Consider the following 21,247-nt stretch of genomic DNA (forward strand, 5'->3'; position numbering starts at 1 on the left):
CACATCTTCCATGAGCCCAGATGATGCTGAATACTTGTTAGACTGATTTGACCGATTTCCCTCCACCCCCACATTTAATTTGTCTTTTTTCCACCAAATCCACCAGATGTTGGCCTCTGAATGACACAGAGTCTGTAGCAACATGACTGGGAGTTGCAACATCTCAGCTGACCTAGGGTTAAGCCACAGGCATCCTAGACAGTTTCTCCTCCTGGGGCCTCTGGATTCCCTGCCCACTCTGATGTGTATGTCATACTCCAGAAGCCTGGAGTCAGCATAGACTTCCTAAGGGTTGTGGGGACAAGGCTGACAAACTAAAGGCACCCTCTCTTTTATTTTTGTTTTAACAATTAGGCAATGTTTTATATATACAGATGAGCATATAAAACAGATAATAGTATTTTAGTAGTAGTAGTAGTAATGGGGCTTCCCAGGTGGCTCAGTGGTAAAGAATCTACCTGCCAATGCAGGAAGCACGGGTTCAATTCTTGGATCTGGAAAATCCCCTGGAGAAGGAAATGGCAACCCACTCCAGTTTTCTTAACTGGGAAATCCCATGAACAGGGAGCCTGCTGGGCTACAGTCTTTGGAGTTGCAAAGAGTCAGGCAAGACTTAGTGACTAAACACACACACACACACACACACACACCATAATACCTACCACTCACACACACCATAATACCTACCACTCAAAGAAATTGAATATGGCTAGTATGTAATGCCTCTGCAAGTCCTCCCCAATCTCACTCCATCAGAAGTTTCTGTTAATCATTCCTTTGTTCTTTTTTTTTTTAAGTGCTTGTCTCTGGGCATGTATGTATATAAAAACATGATAGCTTAACAAGTATCAGCCTTGCTATGATTGGGCTGGGCAACAAGATGACTGTTATTAAAGTTCCCAGGAAAAGAAAAGCTGAAAGAGAAAGTAGGAGGATCTACTAGGTCTGTCTGTGATCAGGGACCCTCTACCCCTTCAGGACTGATAGTCCTTATCTGTCCCACTTCCTTCCTTTAGCTTAAAATTCTTGATGGATTATTTTGTCCAATATTAAGTCTTTGTTTTGTACATTTGGTAACTGTAGTTGCTGCTGCTGCTGCTGCTAAGTCGCTTCAGTCGTGTCTGACTCTGTGCGACCCCATAGACGGCAGCCCACCAGGCTCCCCCGCCCCTGGGATTCTCCAGGCAAGAACACTGGAGTGGGTTGCCATTGCCTTCTCCAATGCATGAAAGTGAAAAGAGAAAGTGAAGTCGCTCAGTCGTGTCTGACTCTTAGTTGCTAGAGAACCTCAATGTTTGGACTTCTCTGGGCCTCGTCTGTAACGAGTAATAATAGTAGTACTTGCAAGGGACTTGCCTGGAGGTCCAGTGGTTGGAACTCCATACTTCTACTGCAGGGGGCACAGGTTCGATCCTTGGTCAGGGAACTGGGATGCTGCAAGCCTAATAACAACAATGATAATAACAACAATAATAATAGTACTTGCCTCATTGGAGTGAGTTGAAGATGGACTGAAAAAAGACCCTACTGGTCTTTGATGTACCTTGGCTCAGGTAAAGGGCCTAGTCATTGGAAAGAAGCTCGGAGCCCCCAGGGGCCCCTGGAAGCTACCTCTCTCAGTGGGATGACGTGGTACTGTGGTATGGGAGGGGGTAGGGCACTTACCCCCTTGCCACTGACTTTCTCACTTGATTTCCTTCTGCCCTGAGGCCAAGGCACTTAAACCTGTGGTGACCCTTGTGAGGACTCAGATAAAACTGGGAGGCAGCCCCATCTGAAACCTTTCTCCAGGCAGGAGGGACCCCAGACTTAGCCCTGAGCTAGCAGCCGGCAGGATTGCAGGCAACAGGTGAAGCTGAGGTCCCAGCTTGCCCAAGGGAAGGCTTGTCAGCTGCTTCCTGAGAAGATTCTCCCAGAGCTATTGTATTTTGTCCCCTCGGTCTCTTTCCCCTTCTTCTTCAAGTGTGAAATCTATCTCTAGATGATAATGCCTATTTATAAAAGCAGCCTCTGAAAACAAAATTAGTTCCTGGTATACGACTCACATTACTCAGGACGTTCAGAACAATGTGTTGAATTTACATTGAAGGGAGAAGGGGGCAAGGCTTTGATGACCTTGATATCAGGACAGCAAGGACACCAGGCTGTCCGTCTTGAGCGTGGGGCTGCTTGGAGCTGGCATGATAGAGTCTGCTGTGGGCAGGTAATCTGTCCTCTTCCCCTCACCCTCAAGGATAGAGGGGCTGAGAGTGTCCCTCTGTGTACAAGGCTGTTGGAGGCCCCCTTCCCTTTTGGAGGCGACCCTGGGCAAAGAGGCCTCTGACCTGCCGCAGGTCCACTGCTGAGGTGCAGCTGAGGCCAGTGGTGTGCGTATCATTCACAAGAACCTTCCTCACACCCAGTGAAGTAAACGCATTCTTCAGATGAGGACAGTGGGACGCAGAGAGGCGGGACCCCTCACCCAAAGGAGCCCGGCCCATAGGCACCAGACACGGCCTCTGGTCCTCCGCGCTTTTACGCCAGGCCACGCCGTGAGCATCACCACAGCGCCCCCTGCAGACGTGCTCCAGCCTGTCTGGGGAGACCCGCTTCTGCTTGTGGCCGGCAGCCTCAGGAGGGTGAGCTGGTGGCACCCAGAACCACGAAGCGAGGGCGCCGAGGATCCCACTGAGGCCTGGGCCCTGGGGACAGCTCGACGTTGTTGAGCTCACCGCATAAGGGCTGCCAGCGGCCTCATCCCCGCCTGCTGTTCTTGCAGCCATGGAGGCAACTGCGGCCAGCACTTCCTTACCTGACCCCAGCGACTTTGACCGGAACGTGCCCCGGATCTGCGGGGTGTGCGGGGACCGAGCCACCGGCTTCCATTTCAACGCTATGACCTGCGAAGGCTGCAAAGGCTTCTTCAGGTGAGTCCCCTGCAAGAGCGAGGAGTAGGGGGTGAGGAACAGGGTTTCCCACAAAGAGACCCTGCATGTTCTGTGTCTCCTTCCTCGCCAGGCCCAGAAACACTCCCGTTCTCACAGCCCCCCGGGCCAACAGGGTCTGTTTCTTCCTCTTCTGCCCTCAGCTCCAGCTTGTCCTCTGGCTCAACTGCTTCCTGGGTGGAAGCAGTTCATGTGAACCCCCATCCTTCCATCACCCCTTGACATACAGCCCTCTGCACCCACCCATGTCCTTCCAGAGTGAACCTCCTACCATTGATGATCAGAGCTTCCTAGTCCAAGAGACCGGCATGGCCTCCAGGAGGCCCAAGAACTTGGCCTCAGAGCACGCACCCCCACCCTCTCCTCTCCTGCCACCATCCAAATCAAACCATCCCCTGGAACAAGGGAAATGACATCCCTAGTTGGACCTCCATACTTGATCTGTGCACCACGACTTGCTTATCAAAGTTGGAAAGCTAACCTCAGAGTGTGCAGGAAAGCACACGCATTCTGGTTTGGCCAGGGCTAGTTTTTCTGCGAGCAGCCTCTTCTCTTTTCATGCAGACCCAACATTACCAGTGCAAATTGTATGGGAAAGTCCTGGAAAAGCTGGACAAAGGCTATTCCCATCTGGAGCCAGGAAGGGAGGAGAGAGAAGTGAGGAATGGCAGGGTGGGATTCAAAACCAGGAGAAGTTAGCATTTTGCATATTTTGGAGAGAGAAACAGAATGGAGCCTGGAAGAAGGCGGCCAAAAATGAGCTTCTATATAATAGTCTTGCTGAGGGTGAGTAAAGCTAATGGCAAGGCTTTCCATCAAAGATAGGAAAGAGCGAATCAAGTCCAGAACAAGGAATCCGTTTCCCTGAACTGGCACTGAGGGCAGCGTGAATCAGAGGCCTCAGGACTTGTGTGGTGGTCCCCCAACAACTCAGGGACCCCTGGGCTCTATAAAGACAGGCTCCTAACTCACCTGCCCTCTGCGGCAGAAACTGGCAGGCCTGGAGTTTGATTGCCTTGAGCCACAGTGCTGAGGCCCCTTCGAGTCTGAGCTGACTGACGGCCACTACTCCCTCCTGCAAGGTCTGGCATTACGGTCAGCAAGGTCCTTTTATCTTGCTTCCCTGTCCTCCATCTACCTTATAACTTTACTGCCTCTGCCTTGATGACAGCCCAGGCTGCACTTTTTGAAGAGCCAACATCTCTGTCATTATTTGGCTTGAATTCTGTTTTATAAATATGCACAGTTAATCCTCATTGTTTGTGGAGCCCACATCTGCAAATCTGACGACCTAGTAAACTTTACTTGTCATCCCCAGATCAATACTTGCAGCACTGGTGTTTCTGGACACGTGCAGAGTGGAGAAAAATTCCGTCTCTCATTGCACACGTTCCCAGCCAAGGCTGAGCCAGACATTCTGCCTTCTGTTTCAATTCTCACACTATGAACAAGTGTCCTGTTCTTGGTATATTCAGTGCCATCCTTTTTGCATCTTTGTACCATTTGATAGTGATTTCACTGTGTAAGGTGGCACCCAAGCATGGTGCTGAAATTCTTTCAGGTTCTCCTAAGCATGTGAAAGCTGGAAGGTGCCTTACAGAGAAAAGACATGTTAGACAAGCTTTGTTTAGACGCGGGCTGTAGAGCTGTTGGCTGTGAGTTCAATGTTAATGAGTCAACAACATGTATTAGATAAGGTACGTTTAAATAGATGCCACACATGAAACAAAGTTATTTACTGATAGATTGATGAAAGCATTGTGACCAGAGGCTCACAGGAACCTAACCCAAATTATCCTAGGAGCGATGATTCAATATTTGCTGATTCAGCATTCATGATGGCTTTATGAATGTAACTACCACAAAGAACAAGAATAGACTGTCTGTATGTAATTTCTCCTCCTCTCTCCCCTCCACATACTTCTCCTCCTTTGCTTCATCCATATACTATTTGATAATCTTCCGCTTTAGTCTATTTCAAATAGCTGTTTGAGAAATCCATTGTCAGTTGTATCTGTCTGCAGAATCCTCATCCTGGGTAGGAAGGCCTCTGTCAGAAGGAGGTCCTTCTCTGTGTTGAGTACCACATCCCTGAGAACACAAAGATAGCACAAGTCCTTGCTCTCCAGAAGCTCTCTCAGCCCTGCAAGAGCAGTTCTCAAGGAAAAAGCATTACCTTAGGGTTGAGCCACTGACTATATTCTAACCCCTGGGATATAAGCCCCTTTGACCATTTAGTGTTTGATTAACTTCTAAATCAAACTAAATGGCTCTAGAAGTGAGTTGTGATCATTTCAGCAAGTCTAAGACTCATAATCAAATCAAAGTGTGATTATGGGGGTTGGTTGGTTCTATTGACCTATGGTCAAGAATTAGAGACTATTGCCAGCCAGTTACTCCTGCAAGCCATTTCATACTGTTTCTACTCCCTGCTCCTCTGGAATACATGCAATCCATAGAGAAAGATGCTATTTCCAGTGAGAATGAAAGGTTGGCATGGACAGGCTTCTAGATGGTTATATGTCTTGGTAGTATGTTAACCTAATATGTTAAAAGGCAAAGACATCACTTTGCCAACAAAAATCCGTATAGTCAAGGTTATGGTCTTTCCAGTGGTCATGTATGGTTTTGAGAGCTGGACCATAAAGAAGGCAGAGCTCCGAAGAATTGATGCTTTCAAACTGTGTTGCTGGAGAAGACTCTGAATACTCATTGGAAGGAGTGATGCTGAAGCTCCAATATTTTGGCAACCTGATGCAAAAAGCCAACTCATTGGAAAAGACCCTTATGCTGGGAAAGATTGGAGGCAGAAGGAGAAGAGGGTGACAGAGGATGAGATGGCTGGATGGCATCACCTATCGCAATGGGCATGAACTTGGGCAAACTCTGGGAGACGGTGAGGGACAGAGAGGCCTGGTGTGCTGCAGCCCATGGAGTTGCAAAGAGTAGGACACACCTAGGTGACTGAACAATGTTAACAAACAAATCATAAGCAAGAGCCACAGGGGGGAAATATGCAGATCTACTATAAAGCATAAGTATATAGATAGATAAAGATATATATAGAGAGAGTGAGTGATGATCTGTGGGTGAATCTCTGGTCATGAATGGCTTTGTCCAGATTCTAATATAAGGGAAGGTGTAAAGGATGAGAAGAAAATCAGAAAGACCCCTTTGATGAAGAGAATGAAGAACACGGTGAAGTTTAAAATCCTTGCCTGGAAGGCAAGCCTGAGAAACAGATTGCATTTGCCTCTCTTATGTTGTTGCCTTCCTCCTCATCAGGACACCATGAAGCTGATATGTGCAGTAAGCGCCAAGCTGACAAAGACGATGTGGAGCAATGCCTCCTTATTTGTGAACCCCAAGGTGCTCAGGGACCTCATTAATGGTGGGTTTGGGGAAGAGTAGGCTGGTGAGGATCCAGGAACATGAAGAATGTTCTGGCTCTCAGGAAGTTCACCCAAATGGTATTTGCAGGAGCTGTGATATGAAGGGAGGCAGAGAAATGGGGCAGGTGTCCAGCGACTCAAGGTGCTTAAAGGCAGTAGAGTAAATCAAGCGGCGAGGAGTGGCCGCTCAGGGTGTTCCTTGGGCACGAGTGAATCAGTCACCAAGAGGTCAGTGTTGCTAGAGAGAACTTTGTCCAGGTCAGCTTGGCAGCTGCTCAAGGATGTGAATGGAAGAGAATGAGGTGGGTCATGTTCAGAGCAGCCAAGACTGATGTTTGGAAGTTTGGGTGGAGAAGCCAGATATTTGGAGAGGGGACTCCACTGGAGGTGTCAAGAAAGGCAGCTCCCTGGACATGAGGAAGGTCGTACATTTCTTTCTGGTCAGTTTTATTTCTTTAGGAACCCAGCTCTCCTCAAGGCTCACTGGTGTGAATTCCCTCTCGGTGCACCTTGGGAATCCTCTCCATGTCCCGGCAACAGAGGCGCCCGTGGAGAGGATGGGCAGAGGTCACCCCCACTTCCAAACTGCCCATCTCGGGTCCTGCCTCTGTCCTTCCCTGTCCTACATGAGTCTTTCAAACAGCACCTACTTCCTGCCTGTGGACTCTGGGGGAGACAGACTTTTGACACCTGCTTCAGCTGGAGTTGAGATATGGTAGACTCATGTTAAAGACCATATTACATAAGAATCCCAGAGGCTTTGGAATCCAGCCAATCTTGATTCTAATGCCAGTTTTCACACTTTTTAGCTGTATGACATTAAACAAATTATTTTACTTTCCATTGCCTTTTTGTACCACCTGTAAAATTGGGAGGATACCTCTCCCACTAGGCTGTTGAGAGCCTCAGAGAGAATATGTAAAGGGCTGGAAGAGAAGGCTCTTGATAAACGGTGCTTTTTGTCACTGTTCCTTTGCAGTTTCTGAGAACAGATAGTCCTCTCCTATCCTCTTTTATGGGACCTGGAACATAGGCAACTGTGATGTGTCAGCAAGGGTCTCTGGCAAAAGGTCCCCAAACAGGAATTAAATATCAGATATGAGAAAGCAAGGGCTTGTCCAGGGAGCTCTAGAGACCCTCATGTCAGTCAAGAACTCTGTGGGACCTGATTGGCACTCAGAGAAACTGGACATTGGTCGCTGTAAGTCACAGAGTGTTGTGGGTCTAGACATCAGAAGCAACAACACATGAAACGATGATATGTTTCGAGCCTCTCTAGCTATGGAGACCCACACCAGCCATGCTGAGAGTCAGTGGAGACGTGCTGACTGCTTCCAGGGTCTTGGAGTCTTATGGGAAGGTTACACACTGCTGTCTTCAGCCACCTGTCAGCGCTCCCTCCCACTGCCCCTGCCTGCCAATTCCTCTCCCTTCCCTTTATTTAGTGCTTAAGCACTAAAGGTGCAGTAAAGGTCCTGCTTCCTTTGCTTAATCCCTACAACACCCTTTCTGTAGGGTTGTTTCCATTTTACAGATGTGTAAACTAAGACATGGGGAGATTAAATGACTTCCCCAAGGTTGTACATTAGAATTTAAGCCCAAATAGCTCCATGTAACCAAAGCCTGTGTTTCATTTAAATTTTTTAAATAGTTATAAAGGGTGGTGTTTATTTGTTGCTGTATTTGGTCCTATGAATAACCCCTGTGAATGCTTTTTTTTTTCTTTTTAGATGTAGACAGTTCAAAAGGGGACATAAGTGAAAAATAAATCTTCCCAATCCAGTTCTCAGGTCCCTACATGAGACTGGTCTACCCATTTCCAGGATGAACTCCTGGAAATGGCTTTACTGTATGAATAAAGGCTCCATGCATTTTACATACTGGTAGACACAGGCAGATCTTGTTTTCTTGTGTTTTGCTTTATTGCACTTTACAAAGGTTGTGTTTTTTACAAACTGAAGGCTTGTGGCAATTCTGCATTGTCAGATGATAATTAATAGTTTTTAGTGAGAAAGTATTTTTTAATTAAGGTGTATACATTGCTTTTATAGATGGAATGCAATTGCACACTTAACAGAGCACAATACAGCGTGAACACAACTTTTACGTGCACTGGGAAACCAGACATTTGTGTGACTCACTTTATTGCTATATTGCCTTTATCACGGTGGTCTGGAACAAAACTGCCATGTTGCAATATATACCTGTCTTGCTGAACAGCTCTCCAAAAAAGAGGCCTGTGCTCCTTACCATCAACCTTCCTTTCCTTAAAGTTGGCTTTTCTTTTTTAACTCACCTGCTGAGAAGCCCTGGTGGTCACCACACACAGTGAGCCCCGTAGGTCTCACTATCAGACCACACAGACCTTTGATATCAGGAGCTCTAGCAGGCGCCTGCATCTAGACCAGGCTCTGGAATTTCTCTGACACTGGAGCTGCAGTAGAGACAAAGCTGAGAACTAGCACTTGGCTCCAGTCTTGGGCATTACAAGGTGCGTCTCTGCTGGCAGGGATTACCTACTCAAGAAGGACCCTCTGGAAAAATAAAAATAAAAAAGAAGGACCCTCCCGCCCCAGGCCTGAGACCCTGGCTCAGGCGCCTGATGCTTTTGTGAGCTGCCTGTCTCATGTTTTGATGAATTGGTCTCTGGCAGAAGAATCGGTCAATGTCCTCTCTCACCCCGGCTTTCTAGAAACTGCATCTATATTTAGCCTGGTTGCACCACCACTACCCCCCTTTCCTGAGCTGGGGTGTAATTGCCAACCACCCAGAGGATGAGGCTGAGAGCGCTGCTGAGGAAATGGGCTCCCATGGAAACCTGAGGCTCTTGTTTCTCAAAACCAAACCAACTCACAGGCAATTAGCTTTGGGAGGAAGGCAGGGCGGGGTCTGGATCTTGAGGACAAAGCGCAGAGCCAGAGCCAGCCAGTCTGGCTGCCCTGAGTCCTCATGGCAGAGGCCAGATGACAGCCACGTGTGTGCAAGAGCCCTTAGAAGGCGGCAGAACGGAACGAGCTAGGCCTCGGAGCCCAGGGAAACGGTCCTGGCAAACAGTCCACATGCCTGAAGGGCTGGCTGCAGGACTCGGCTCCGGGAAGGGCCTGGGTCTGCCGTTGGAGTTGGTGAGGGAGGTTTCTGCCCCCACCCCCTGCCCCGGACACTGAACCCCACAGCCCAGCGTGATGATGTTCTTCACAAGGCACAGCCTCTGTCTCCCCAGCCACTGTCCAGCTCCTTGCCTCTGATTCTATCTGTAGCGGAGCTGAGGGAGGGCTGGTTACTGCATGTTTTCATAATAATAATTTTAGAGCTCCATGCATTCATAGGCTCCTTTCTGCTTTGCTCAAACAATGTGGAGACATAGTTCAAGGCTGGTGGATTCCAGGACACAGGGTGGCAAAGGGTGAGAAGCCCAGGCTGCATTAGTACCCTGGCCTGAGCCCTGCTGTGAGGTCGTGTGCTTGGCCACATCTTTCTCCCTCCCTTCCTCTCCCCCTCCTTTCCTCCTCCCCCTCCACCTCCTCCTGTCTATCCACTTCTCTCTCCTCGTCATGGTCTTGGTCCTCTTCCTCCTTCTCTTTCTGTCTCAGTTTTCTTGGGCTTCGAACTCCGAGTACACGGTTGAAAGCAAGGAGACGGGCCCCCGCCCCCAGCATCTTTTAACCCAGCTCTGCACCCCTTGGAGTCCTATCCCAGCCTCTTCGGAGTCCACTCCTGTTGTCAGGCAAAGTCAGGCTGAGCGGCCGCCTCCAGCTTTCCTGGGTGAGGCTTCAGCTTTGCAGCCTGAGAAAGATGAAAGAAAAAGGATGACGTTTCAAACTCTCTTTCCAAGCAAATTTGCAGTTGAGGGAAGTGCCCACCAAGGAGGGTCAGAGGTGGGGCCCGCAGAGCTTGAGGAAGGAGAGGCCTCAACAGGACACTGGGGCCCCCTCCCTCTGGGGCCTTGAGAAGCTCTTGGCTCCCAGTGCAGGGCTGTGAGAGGCTTCGGCTCACATGTCTAGAGGTACCATGATGCATGTTCTTTTTGGTGCCCATGGCTCTCGAAAAAGAACAGGGTGACTGTAAGCCAGACAAAACAGTGGGTGGCAGGACAGGGAAGCCTCTCAGCTAGCCACCCCAGGCAAAATGCACAGCTGTTAAAATAAAAAGGAAATGAGAGTTTGCTCTAATTAGAAACTTCTGGTCCTTAAGTAGGTTTAGAGAATCATGGGCATTCTGGGGCCTGAGCATTTATGCTAACAGGTGGCACCTCAGGAACCACCAGGTGAGAAAGAGAGAAAGGAGTGAAGGGGGATCAGGTCCTGGAACACACAGATGTGTCTCATTTCAGGCTAACTGAGGTGCTTCCGTGTTCTTTTGCTCCTCTGGGAAGCTGCGGTAAATGTACGCAGGCACAAGGAGAAAGGCTTTCTCTTTCCGTAGGCAAGATCTTGAGGGTGCAGTCTTTCCCTGGGGGGTCACTGCAGGGGCTGGCTGGGGGTAAACCACCAAATAGCCAACACCCCCACCTCCCTGTGTTGCCCAGTCTGCTGGTGACCCCTTGGGTATGAGGGCTGTGATGGGAGGGTACCAGGGGCTGAGGTCCAAAGCCAAGAGCAGCTATTTCCCAGGTGACTGCGTGTCCTTTGCCTTGAGCTGTTCTCAAGGGCCAGATGCCTGGAAGCTTCTGCTTGTGGGCTCAACTTCATCAAGCTCCTTGAATTTCTGGGGATGAAACAGTATCCAAGAAGCTAAGAATTCACATTCCTAAGGCCTTCCCTGGTGGCTCAGATGGTGAAGAATGTGCCTGTAATGTGGGAGACCCAGGTTCCATCTCGGGGCTGGGAAGATCCCCTGGAGAAGGGAATGGCTACCCACTCCAGTATTCTTATCTGAAGAATCCCATGGACAGAGGAGCCTGGTGGGCTACAGTTCCATGGGGTCACAAAGTGTTAGACACGACTGAGCAACTAACCGGAGAAGGCAATGGCACCCCACTCCAGTACTCTTGCCTGGAAAATCCCATGAACGGAGGAGCCTGGTAGGCTGCAGTCCATGGGGTTGCTAGGAGTCGGACACGACTGAGCGACTTCACTTTGACTTTTCACTTTCATGCATTGGAGAAGGAAATGGCAACCCACTCCAGTGTTCTTGCCTGGAGAGTCCCAGGGATGGGGAAGCCTGGTAGGCTGCCGTCTATGGGGTCGCACAGAGTCGGACACGACTGAGGCAACTTAGCGGCGGAGCGACTAAACACTTTCACACTCCTAAGACCCCAACTTGGGAGTCTTTATTCTTTGCTAAATTGCTTAGCTATAAGACGAACCTCTAGGAAGATGGCCTCTATGCAGCCTCATAAAAGTCCCATGAGCTGTAGATGGCAGGAGGGGAGAAAGGCAGAATTAGGAAAATGAACCTTTGGGCTTGCATACACACACACACACACACACACACACACACACATAGCTAAAGGCAGTGAAAGCTGCTCTGCAGATTTCAATATTTATAAAAAAATTTTTGTTAGGTTAATTCACTCATATTTCCTGTGTAATAAAAAAGAGGAATAGAGGACTTTAAAGGTAAATAAAAGCAAGGATGGGGGAAGAATCAGCAGTGAACAGAAGGGCATGTTGGCACACATGGACACATGGCAAGTCAGAGGGTTGGGCAGGGGTGGCCACTGAGAGGGGCCAGGGGCTCGGCTGGGCGCCCATTCTCCCTGGGAGTCTTGGAGCCAGGGGCCTGGCCAGCAGGTCTCAGAGTCACGGCCTCTCTCACGCAGGCAGGGCTGAGGGGCTGGGAGGTGGGTGACCCAGCGGAGGGTCCCTGCTCTCTCTCGGCAGGCGGAGCATGAAGCGGAAGGCGCTCTTCACCTGTCCCTTCAACGGAGACTGCCGCATCACCAAGGACAACCGCCGCCACTGCCAGGCCTGCCGGCTCAAGCGCTGTATTGACATCGGCATGATGAAGGAATGTGAGTTTCTGCGGCGAGGCCGAGGAGGGGCGGGGCGGGGGCGGGGTCAGGGGAAGGCGGCGCCTTTTGGGCGTTTGGCCGGAGAGATCCGCTTGCTCTTCCTCTGTAGCTGCGGAGACTTGGGGCCCGGAGTTGCGGCGTGAGCGAGACCCGCAGCCTGAGGCAGGGTGGCTGGAACTCCAAGGTCCAAGGGGCCCTGTGAGCCTCTCTGGGATCTGTGTGTGTGTCCCAGAGGCCTGGGAAGGGCCTCTCCGGTGCGAGGCCTGTGAGGAGGGACAAGCAGGGCACTACCTTCCTGAGTCCCCACCCTCAGGTTAATCTTCCTCTGAGACTTCATCGCTGTTCTCACAGCAACCTTTTCTCAAGACCTTCGGGGAAAGGATGAGGCTCAAGGACCCCAGGGTTCTTTGGGCTTTGGGGAAGAGGGCTGCTGTGGGTGGGAAGAGGCAGGAGTGATGGGGAGAAGAAATATTCGGAGCCTGGTTGTCGTGGGGGTTCTGCCCCATGCTAGCCTTCCAGTCAGTCTGGCCCAGTGAGCAAATCTGAGGGCTGGTACCCAGAGCTAGGGCTTCCCAGGTGGCGCTAGTGGTAAAGAACCCACCTGCCAATGCTGGTAGATGTAAGAGATGTGGGTTCAGTCCCTGGGGTTGGGATGATCCCCTGAAGGAGGGCACGGCAACCTACTCCAGTGTTCTTGCCTGGAGAATCCCAGGGATGGGGGAGCCTGGTGGGCTGTCGTCTATGGGGTCGCACAGAGTCGGACACGACTGAAGTGACTTAGCAGCAGCAGCAGCAGCAGCAGGGCTAGGTGGATAGATCCTGCAAGGGGAAGCACCAAACTCTAGCAGGACCCTCTAGATCCAGATGAAGAAGGAGGAGCAATCTTCTAGGACTTCTGTCTAGCTCTGGGGTTGCAGGAGAGGACGAATGGGGCAGGTTGACGTATTCTGATTCTCTGTTAAAAACAACTCCTGGAGTTTGTATCTGAGCTCTAATATGAGTTATTTGGTAACCAGAGATGCCATTGAATCCAGCGGACCTGGGGAAGCTCTGGCCAGGCCCACCCTGGACTGGAAGCAAGGGCACTGGACTGCCCTGGGCATGGGTACCCTCTGCACACTCTGCCCTGCCCTGTCCCTTGGCTCATTCCTGTCTGTGGTCTGTACCCTGATCTGCTCCAGGATCTGTGATTGTGTGGGTGTCCTGCTGAGCTGTGGGCTGAGGAGGCTCAAGAGAGACACTCAGATGCATCCAGATCTGGAGGTCATGTTGGCTATGGGGCCCATTCTGGGTGTGTGTAGGTGCGGGGGAGTGGGGAGGCCAGGTACAGGGGAGATGTGTCTCAAACAAGGGAAAAGTCGCAGGACAGGGCTGAGGGGATGGGAAATTTCTTCCTTGGTGAGAAAAAAATTCTTTGTTTTGGGGAAAACAGAAGCCTCCTGCGGCTTTGACAGGCTCCCTTCTGGTGGGCCACAACCCCTCTCCTGATCCCAGCTCCCCAGTCAACACTGGCAGTGCTGGAAGAAGTTTCCAAGCCGTCGTTCCTCCTCACCCCAACAGCAGCAGGCAGGCCTGGGCAGGCGGATCACTCCTTGCCCGGTCCCCTGCCTCACCCCTCTCCTGTTTATCCTGGAGCCATGGAGGCTCAAGGCCTGGGTGCCTCATGGGGCTTCTCACATGCTGGTTCCGTGCAGCCTGCTCTGTTCAAGTTGCTGGGCTGGACACAGGATGCAGAACGTGAAGCCCCTGCCTGCTCCAAGCACACAGCCCCCACAGGGCCGACAGCCATGATTCTAAGGTCCCAACCAGCCAAGACTGGCCCAGACTTATACCTGGGATCCAGTAAGGCTCTGCCACAGGAGTTCTGGTCAGAGCCAGCCTCAGTGATGTCCCAGATGTGCCTCTCCTGGTATCTTGGGAGAAAAGAGATGTTCATCAGCTTAGAATAGAAAGCACACTTAGAAATCATCTGAAACCCAGAAAAGCAAAAGCACCAGGGTTGGGGTCAGAAAGCAAGCTGGGACTAGAACCCAACTCCTTGTCCCCTCTTAGATCCCTCCTGGTCCCCATGGAGAGCCCTGCGTCCACCACAATGAGCAGGCCTTGAGTGTTCCAGGGTGCCCTGGCCCCAGGAATGCCACATGGTAGTGGGTCCAGCAACCCAAAAATGGATGGTCACCCCCAGCCTCCAATCAGCTTTGTGCCTCAGCCACCCCCACCTCAGCTTTAGTCCCTGTGACAGAGCCCCGTGCTCCCTCGCTTCTCTATGCTCAGGGCAGCCCGGTGCCCACCCCTCTTGCCATTCTAATGCAAGGAGCTGTGCTGAGCTCAGGATGGGCTAGTAGCACTGAGCTCTTGGGGCCTGTGCCCCAGAGTTCCAGGTAAGATGGAAATACTGGGGCAACACTGAACTTATTCTTTCCACTGCCCCAAAAGGAAGGTCCTCCAGGACGAGCTCTATTTCCTGCCTCTGTTTAGCCAAACTTTGGGAGACCTGTCAATATGTCGGGCCTGGAACTCTCCAGCTCCAGTTGATCCCTAGGGTATCTGCTTACTGACCATCCAGGCTGGCTGTCATCGCCAAAGCCTAGCCTCCTGGAGACAACTGAGTGTCAACATGAGTAAAGCCACAGCACACCCTAGGGCTCCCTTTGAAGGAAGCTGGAAACCCAACCTCCTTTCTGGTGGGGATGAGCAGGTGGCTTGTCCCTACAGGAGGCATGGGAAGGGGGCGGAGATGCATGTGGGAACAAACATTTGTTGGCCACTTACTATATGAGTGTCAGGCACTAGCACCTTCTTCTTAAAATTTGACAACAACCCCTGACTATGTAAATACTTCTGTTTTTATTTTTATTTTTTGTAATAGATGAGCAATCTCAGAGACATTAAAATATCATGCCTCCGAAGCTAATAATCTAGGTCTGTGTGCTTCCAAAGGCCAGGCCTGTGGGCTCCACCCCAGCATAATCCATTCCATTCTCCCCTACCCTCCTCAGTGGGCCAGAGTTCCTCCAGTCTGCATTTCCAGGCACTGCCTAGGGCCCTAAGGGATGGACTGAAGAGAATTTGTTCTCACTAAAGACTCTCTCTGTCTCTTCAAGTCCAGGTTGACTTGATGATGTCCTTGGAGCCTGAGACATTTCATCGCTGAGTTCTGGCCTCTTGTAGACCTGGCCTGCACATGTGAACTTTTAATATTTTTATACATGGACATCTTTTCTGCCCATCATGAGCACAGCCTCTGATAGTAGGTGCTCCATAAATATGTGTTGAATGATTGAATATTAGCTCCACATTGTGCTTCTTTGTATCTCTGCATCTCCTACTGATTTACAGATCAAGAAGATCACCCACATCTGATATTGTCAATGTCATTCATTTGGAAAAATTTTGTCAGTTTACCTAATGTTGCCCTTAGGCCACCTTTGGCAAATTGAAACGCGCTTTTAAGATGCTTGTGCTTTCAGATCTTGACTCCCTAACTCGATCATAGACTTCATGGAATGGGGAACATCTTGCACAGGGTTAACTTCAGCAAAGCCCTTTACCCAGTCAGCAAGGAATTGAGAAGCTACTAAGCAGCCATATGGATTTCACAAAGTCCATGTACACAGCTCATGCCCTTTATTCACTAACAAACCCATCAGTCGGCTTTTAACTTCAAAATGTGCCTCCTAGTGAAAAATACATTTGTACTGTTTGAGCTGAAAAAACTTACAAAACAAACAACAAGAAAGTGTTCTCCTACACAACAGTAATGGTATTTTTAGTAGCAATTTATTGAGAAAATTATTTTCTAAGCATCCTATGAAATTAACAACCCCTTTAAGGAAATGAACTATTTTATAAGTCACAACAATATCTGCATATGTGAGAGGCTTATAGCTTATCTAGTCCCCTGCCAACGTTGCCTGCAGGGAGGTCCATGGATTGGCAGCCTTCATCTGAAACCAGCAGATCTCAGTGGCTCTTCCTCTGGTACTGCAAACAGGGTGATGGTTGCTATTTGCTAGAAATGACGGAGAGGAGAAATGCCGTAAGGTTAACCTCAAATCTCTTAACGTTATCCTTTTAACGTAAATCACTTACAAGCCTTGCTACTTTATTTAATCATTATTTTCGCACACACTTCGGGTGGATCAGAACACCTCGTGTGTCATGATGCCACAGTTGAAGACCAGGGTCTGGCTGAGCATTCATAGCCAATTATGGTCATAGGCAGTGTGGAGTCGTGGTTAGGACATTGGACTCCAGAACCAGACTGCTCAGACCCGCCTCCAGCCCTACCACTTGTCTGCCTGCTCTGTGACTCTGAGCAAGCTTGACAGCCTCTCTGGTTCTCAGGTTCCCTCACCTGTAAAATGAGGATAACAGCATCTGCCTTAAGGGTTATTATAAGGACCAAATAATGTGAGTTAATATATAAGAAGTACTTGGAATAGTGCTTGGTACATTTTAAAAAAACTTTATTTTTATTAACAATGTATTTATTAACAGCATTTTAAATGACATACCGCTTGATCACCAGAGTTTCTGGCTCCCAGAAGATTAGAAGTAACTGTTAAGGAGGATAAAAGTACACTCCAGTAAGAAGAGACATCACATAGCTTAAGACAGCAGAATAGACTGGTTGGAAGAGTAACACAGGAACTCAAAATCATGGCAGACTGAGTCACACAGTGCAGAAAAACAGACCCATATGGCTCTAATGTCATAACCTTGTTCCTGCAAAGTCCAGTAATTATTCAGCACAATGCCTCTGAACCATCAAGCAAAGGTTACATGATGTTGCAGGTGCTCCGTTACAAGGGGTTCTGTCTTGAAAATACTTGTCACAAGTATTTGAAAATGTAAACTCTGCTCAGCAATCTGATGGACTGGTAGGTGGAGCGTGCCATCCTGAAATTGTAGGGGACGGGCATCATTGGTGCACGTCCAGAGACAGGAGGATGACCAGCACACAGTAGGTACAGTCAGTGCTGATATGTTGGGTTTCCAGTGCATCTGACCACTGAGGATGCCCCACTGGGCTAGCTAGCCTTGGCACGGGAGATATAGGCATTGTAAGATGCAGCCCCCATGCTTAGATACCCTGCAGTTCCAGTGAAGAAGACCTTGAACTTAGGCTCTCTCTATTGCAAGTATTTATTGGAACCTATAACCATGAATGGGACAGAGTGAAAAAAGATCGGGTGCCAGTGTGTGTGGAAAGAACTGCTCCTTGCCGATCAGGGCAATACAGAAGCCTTTGTGGTACAAGACGGTGTGAGCTGGGTGCTGGGGAACTGATAAATCTGCATGGCTACTGGGGAGAGAAGGCCCAGCTGGACAGGCATGCGGCACACAGGAAACGCCATGGCAGTAGAAGCAGGTCCTGTTCACAGGCCCGCAATCCCAGTGCAACCAGACCAGCTGCTGCATCAAGACCCCGGCAGTGAGGTTGGAAAGTTAGGAAGGAGGGAAATCACCAAGAATCTTGGCTTCACCTGGGGCATGGTAAGCAGGAAGGATTCAGAAGTTTCTGAGTAGGACAGTGACGTCATAGAATCACAGGGGGTTATGAGAGCCCCGTGGGACTGAAAAGCACCCCTGTGGGCAGCCAGAGCCGTCCCCCCAAGCCCAGCCTCATCGCGTCCTGCGCCTGCCATCCAGGTGAACAGGAAGGACTCTGGCCCTAATCTTGGCCTCCCCAGGCTAGCGTCCCACATTCTGCCTTGAATGGGGTGCTCCCTGCTCCTCCCCACTCCCATCTGCTGTATCTCTTGGGGTCTGAACTGACACCTTCTGTGGGAGGAGGGCAGGCAGCTCTTTGAGTAGGTGAGTCAGTAACCTGGGCATGGCCTCCACCCAGTCTTCCTCTAAGTACAGTTTACCTCAGCTCTGGAGGGAACGCGCCATCTTCCGCCACTGGCTTCCCTTTCCTGCCCTGCCCACTCACACCCACCACAGGCTCTCCTTCCCCCACCCCTACTTCTCTCATCGTACCCTGACCCGAGAGGCCAAGGCCCATGGGCCTTTCCTGAAGCCCAGAAGCCACCCACTCTGGCATTCTGGTTCTTTTTCCTGCTCTTGTGAAACACTCGGTTCTGTGGGCAGATGCCCTGGCAAGACTAGCACAGAGCAAGCAGCTACAGGCAGAGGGCCCCAGTGCCCACTCCTGCCGTCAGCGCTCTGCAAGCCCCAGCCGGGAGGTCTGTGTGCTGGGCCTGCTCCCGGCCCCACCCTCCCGGCAGTCACCCAGCACAGGGAGGCTTGGAGCTCCTGCAGTCAGACACCCTGGTTAGCCACTGGAGAGAGCTCCCCAGATAGAGAGCTGCTATCTATCCTCAGGGACTTCTGAAGGACTGGACAACTTGCTTGGGCAGAAATTTCAAGACTGGAAGGACTGAAGGAGGGCTTGTTTTGCAGGGAATCTAAGAGGCAAAGTCTTTCTACACTGGTCAGAGTAGATCACGTGCCTGGAAAGTTACGTGGGGATGACCACGTAGAGGGGTCTTCTCAGCATCTCCTAGCTTCCGACGCTGGGACCCCGCACCCTCTCTCCCCCTGAGTGAGCATCTGCTCTGTGCTGGGCTGCATTCAGGTCTCAAAGCAGTTGGTCCTTTGAGGTAGGATCCCCACACCACATGCTTCCTGGAAGAAGGAACAAAAAAGGATCTTAGGAGAGATCCTATGATCCAAACTCCTCATTTTAGAAATGAGCAAACAGAAGCCTGGAGAGTTCAATCTGTTCAGAGTCAGACATCTTGTTCTTGGGATCCCAGTCTCCTTAATGATGCCCAAGCATCGTGCCTCCCAAATCCTCTGTTTCCTCCTCTCTCACGCTCCTGCCTTTTCAGCATACAGCACCCACTCTTCCATCCGTATCATGGGCTTTGGGTCCCCGTGGCAGGATGGCCTGGTGAGCTCCGAGTGTCAGGGCACAGCCCCTCCCATCTGGGGCCTTTACACCTGGAGGAACATTCCCTGGAGGCACTGCAGGCCCCACCCTCCTGACGCCCCGCTCTGGCACCCCCGCAGTCATCCTGACTGATGAAGAGGTGCAGCGGAAACGGGAGATGATCCTCAGGCGGAAGGAGGAGGAGGCCTTGAGGGACAGCCTGCGGCCGAGGCTGTCGGAGGAGCAGCAGCGCATCATCGCCACCCTGCTGGACGCCCACCACAAGACCTACGACAACACCTACTCCGACTTCAGCCAGTTCCGGGTATGTGGGCTGGAGGGCAAGGGGATCTGGGCACAGCACCTGGGGAGGGCTGGACGCTGCTCTGCCCTCTGACCCTGGGGAGGACTGCCCCTCCTGTAAACAAAAGACCAGGGCTGGGGGAGGAAGGTGACCTTTAATGTGGGCTTCTGACACTCCTCCTTTCCCTTCCAGCCTCCAGTTCGCAACAGTGAGGACGAGGGGAACAGTCCTTCGAGGTTGATACTCACGCCCAGCTTCTCTGGAAACTCGTCCTCCTGTTCGGATCACTATACCTCCTCTCCAGGTGAGGGGGACAGCGCACTCCCTCCCCAAGGACCTAGAGCTTTCCCAGCCCACCTGCCCTTGGCTGCAGCCAGAAGGACAGCACTTACTACTGTGCGCTGCCCAGAACAACCCCTTTTTAGAGAAGAGGTGTGACTTGCCCAAGGGCCCGTGCTGAGGACTCTGAGGAAGAGGCTAAGCTGTTGCCTGCAAAGCCTCTGTTCTTTCCTCTAAGCCAGGCTTCTACCCCGGGCTCCCTACCTGATTCCTTTCAGTGGTCCTTTGAGCCTGGGCCCTTGCTGCCGGGTGGGTTGTTTGTTGGTTTTTGTTTTTTCCAACTTTATAAAAATATAAGATGGCACTAGTGGTAAAGAATCCACCTGCAAATGCAGGAGATACAAGAGATGTGGGGTCGATCCCTGAGTCAAGAAGATCCCCTGGAGGAGGGCATGGCACCCCAATCCAGTATTTTTGCCTGGAGGATCTCCTTGGACAGAGGAGGAGCCTGGCGGGCTGCAGTCCATGGAGTCGCAAAGAGTCGGACACAACTGAAGCGACTTAGCATGCACACATGCAATCAACATACAGCACTGTATAAATTTAAGGTGTATAACATAATGATTTGATATATGTATATATTGGGAAATGATTGCTACAATCAGTTAGTTAACCTCATAGAGTTACAAAGAGTTTCCCCCCGCCTCCCTGTGATAACATTTAAGATGTACTCTCTTAGCAACTTTTAAATATAGCTAACAGTGTTGTTAACGAGTCACCAGAGCCTGAGCCTTTGGAAGGTGAAATTCAACATGGAAGCCCACCTTTCCACTCAAGCCACCTTCCGCTAATGTCCTGAAGGACCTGTCCCTGCCAACTCATCCTTGCTTTCATATTGTCCTTCTCTACCATCCTCTGCATCTTCCTGCCTCATCCTCCCCCATCCTTGTCTTCATCCTTCTACCTCTCACCCAATCCAGCTGCCCTCTGCTGGATAGGAGGGCAGGGATGGAAAAGCTCCCTCCCCTCTGGGGAGCTGGAACCCTCAGACATGGTGCTTCCAGACTCACTGATGGATCTGTGCCCAGATTCAGGGGTCTCTGTGCCAACTAGACAGAGATAACAGGGGAACATGTCATGTGTCTACCCATCTGCTGTGACCACTGCACAGATAACTGATCCCTGAGCCCCTCACCTTGTAGTTAACCCCTCTCCTGTGTTAATTTTCTCTATCCACCTTCCTACTCTTTTTACTTTATGGTATAATCATTTTTATCAGTGAAGGTCAGTCTGTATGTTATACATTGGTTTGTACTTCAACTTTTTTCAGAGTATAATTGCTTTGCAATGTTGTAAAGCAACTGCACAATGCTATACAGTTTCTGCTGTAGAGCAAAATGGATCAGCTATACATGTACATACATCCCCTCCCTCCAGGACCCCTCTCCCACAGAAGCCTGTTCTACCCCTTTAGGCCATCACAGAGCACTGAGAAGAGCTCACTGTGCCACA

The 21,247-nt window shown here is 50.4% G+C and overlaps 1 protein-coding gene across 1 annotated transcript in view; it reads left to right on the plus strand.

Annotated features, from left to right (window-relative positions):
• Positions 1 to 21,247, plus strand: part of LOC120861319 (vitamin D3 receptor) — a 104,220-nt gene that overhangs the window by 72,198 nt on the left and 10,775 nt on the right. The window contains exons 3-6 of the mRNA XM_040236959.1: positions 2,759 to 2,906; positions 12,139 to 12,269; positions 19,293 to 19,477; positions 19,649 to 19,760. Of these exons, the coding sequence (XP_040092893.1) occupies positions 2,761 to 2,906; positions 12,139 to 12,269; positions 19,293 to 19,477; positions 19,649 to 19,760 (574 nt within the window). The 5' untranslated portion in view covers positions 2,759 to 2,760. The remainder of the gene's footprint in view (positions 1 to 2,758; positions 2,907 to 12,138; positions 12,270 to 19,292; positions 19,478 to 19,648; positions 19,761 to 21,247) is intronic.

This window comes from Oryx dammah, unplaced genomic scaffold (genome assembly GCF_014754425.2).
Source record: "Oryx dammah isolate SB20612 unplaced genomic scaffold, SCBI_Odam_1.1 HiC_scaffold_11232, whole genome shotgun sequence".
Lineage (NCBI taxonomy): Eukaryota > Metazoa > Chordata > Mammalia > Artiodactyla > Bovidae > Oryx > Oryx dammah.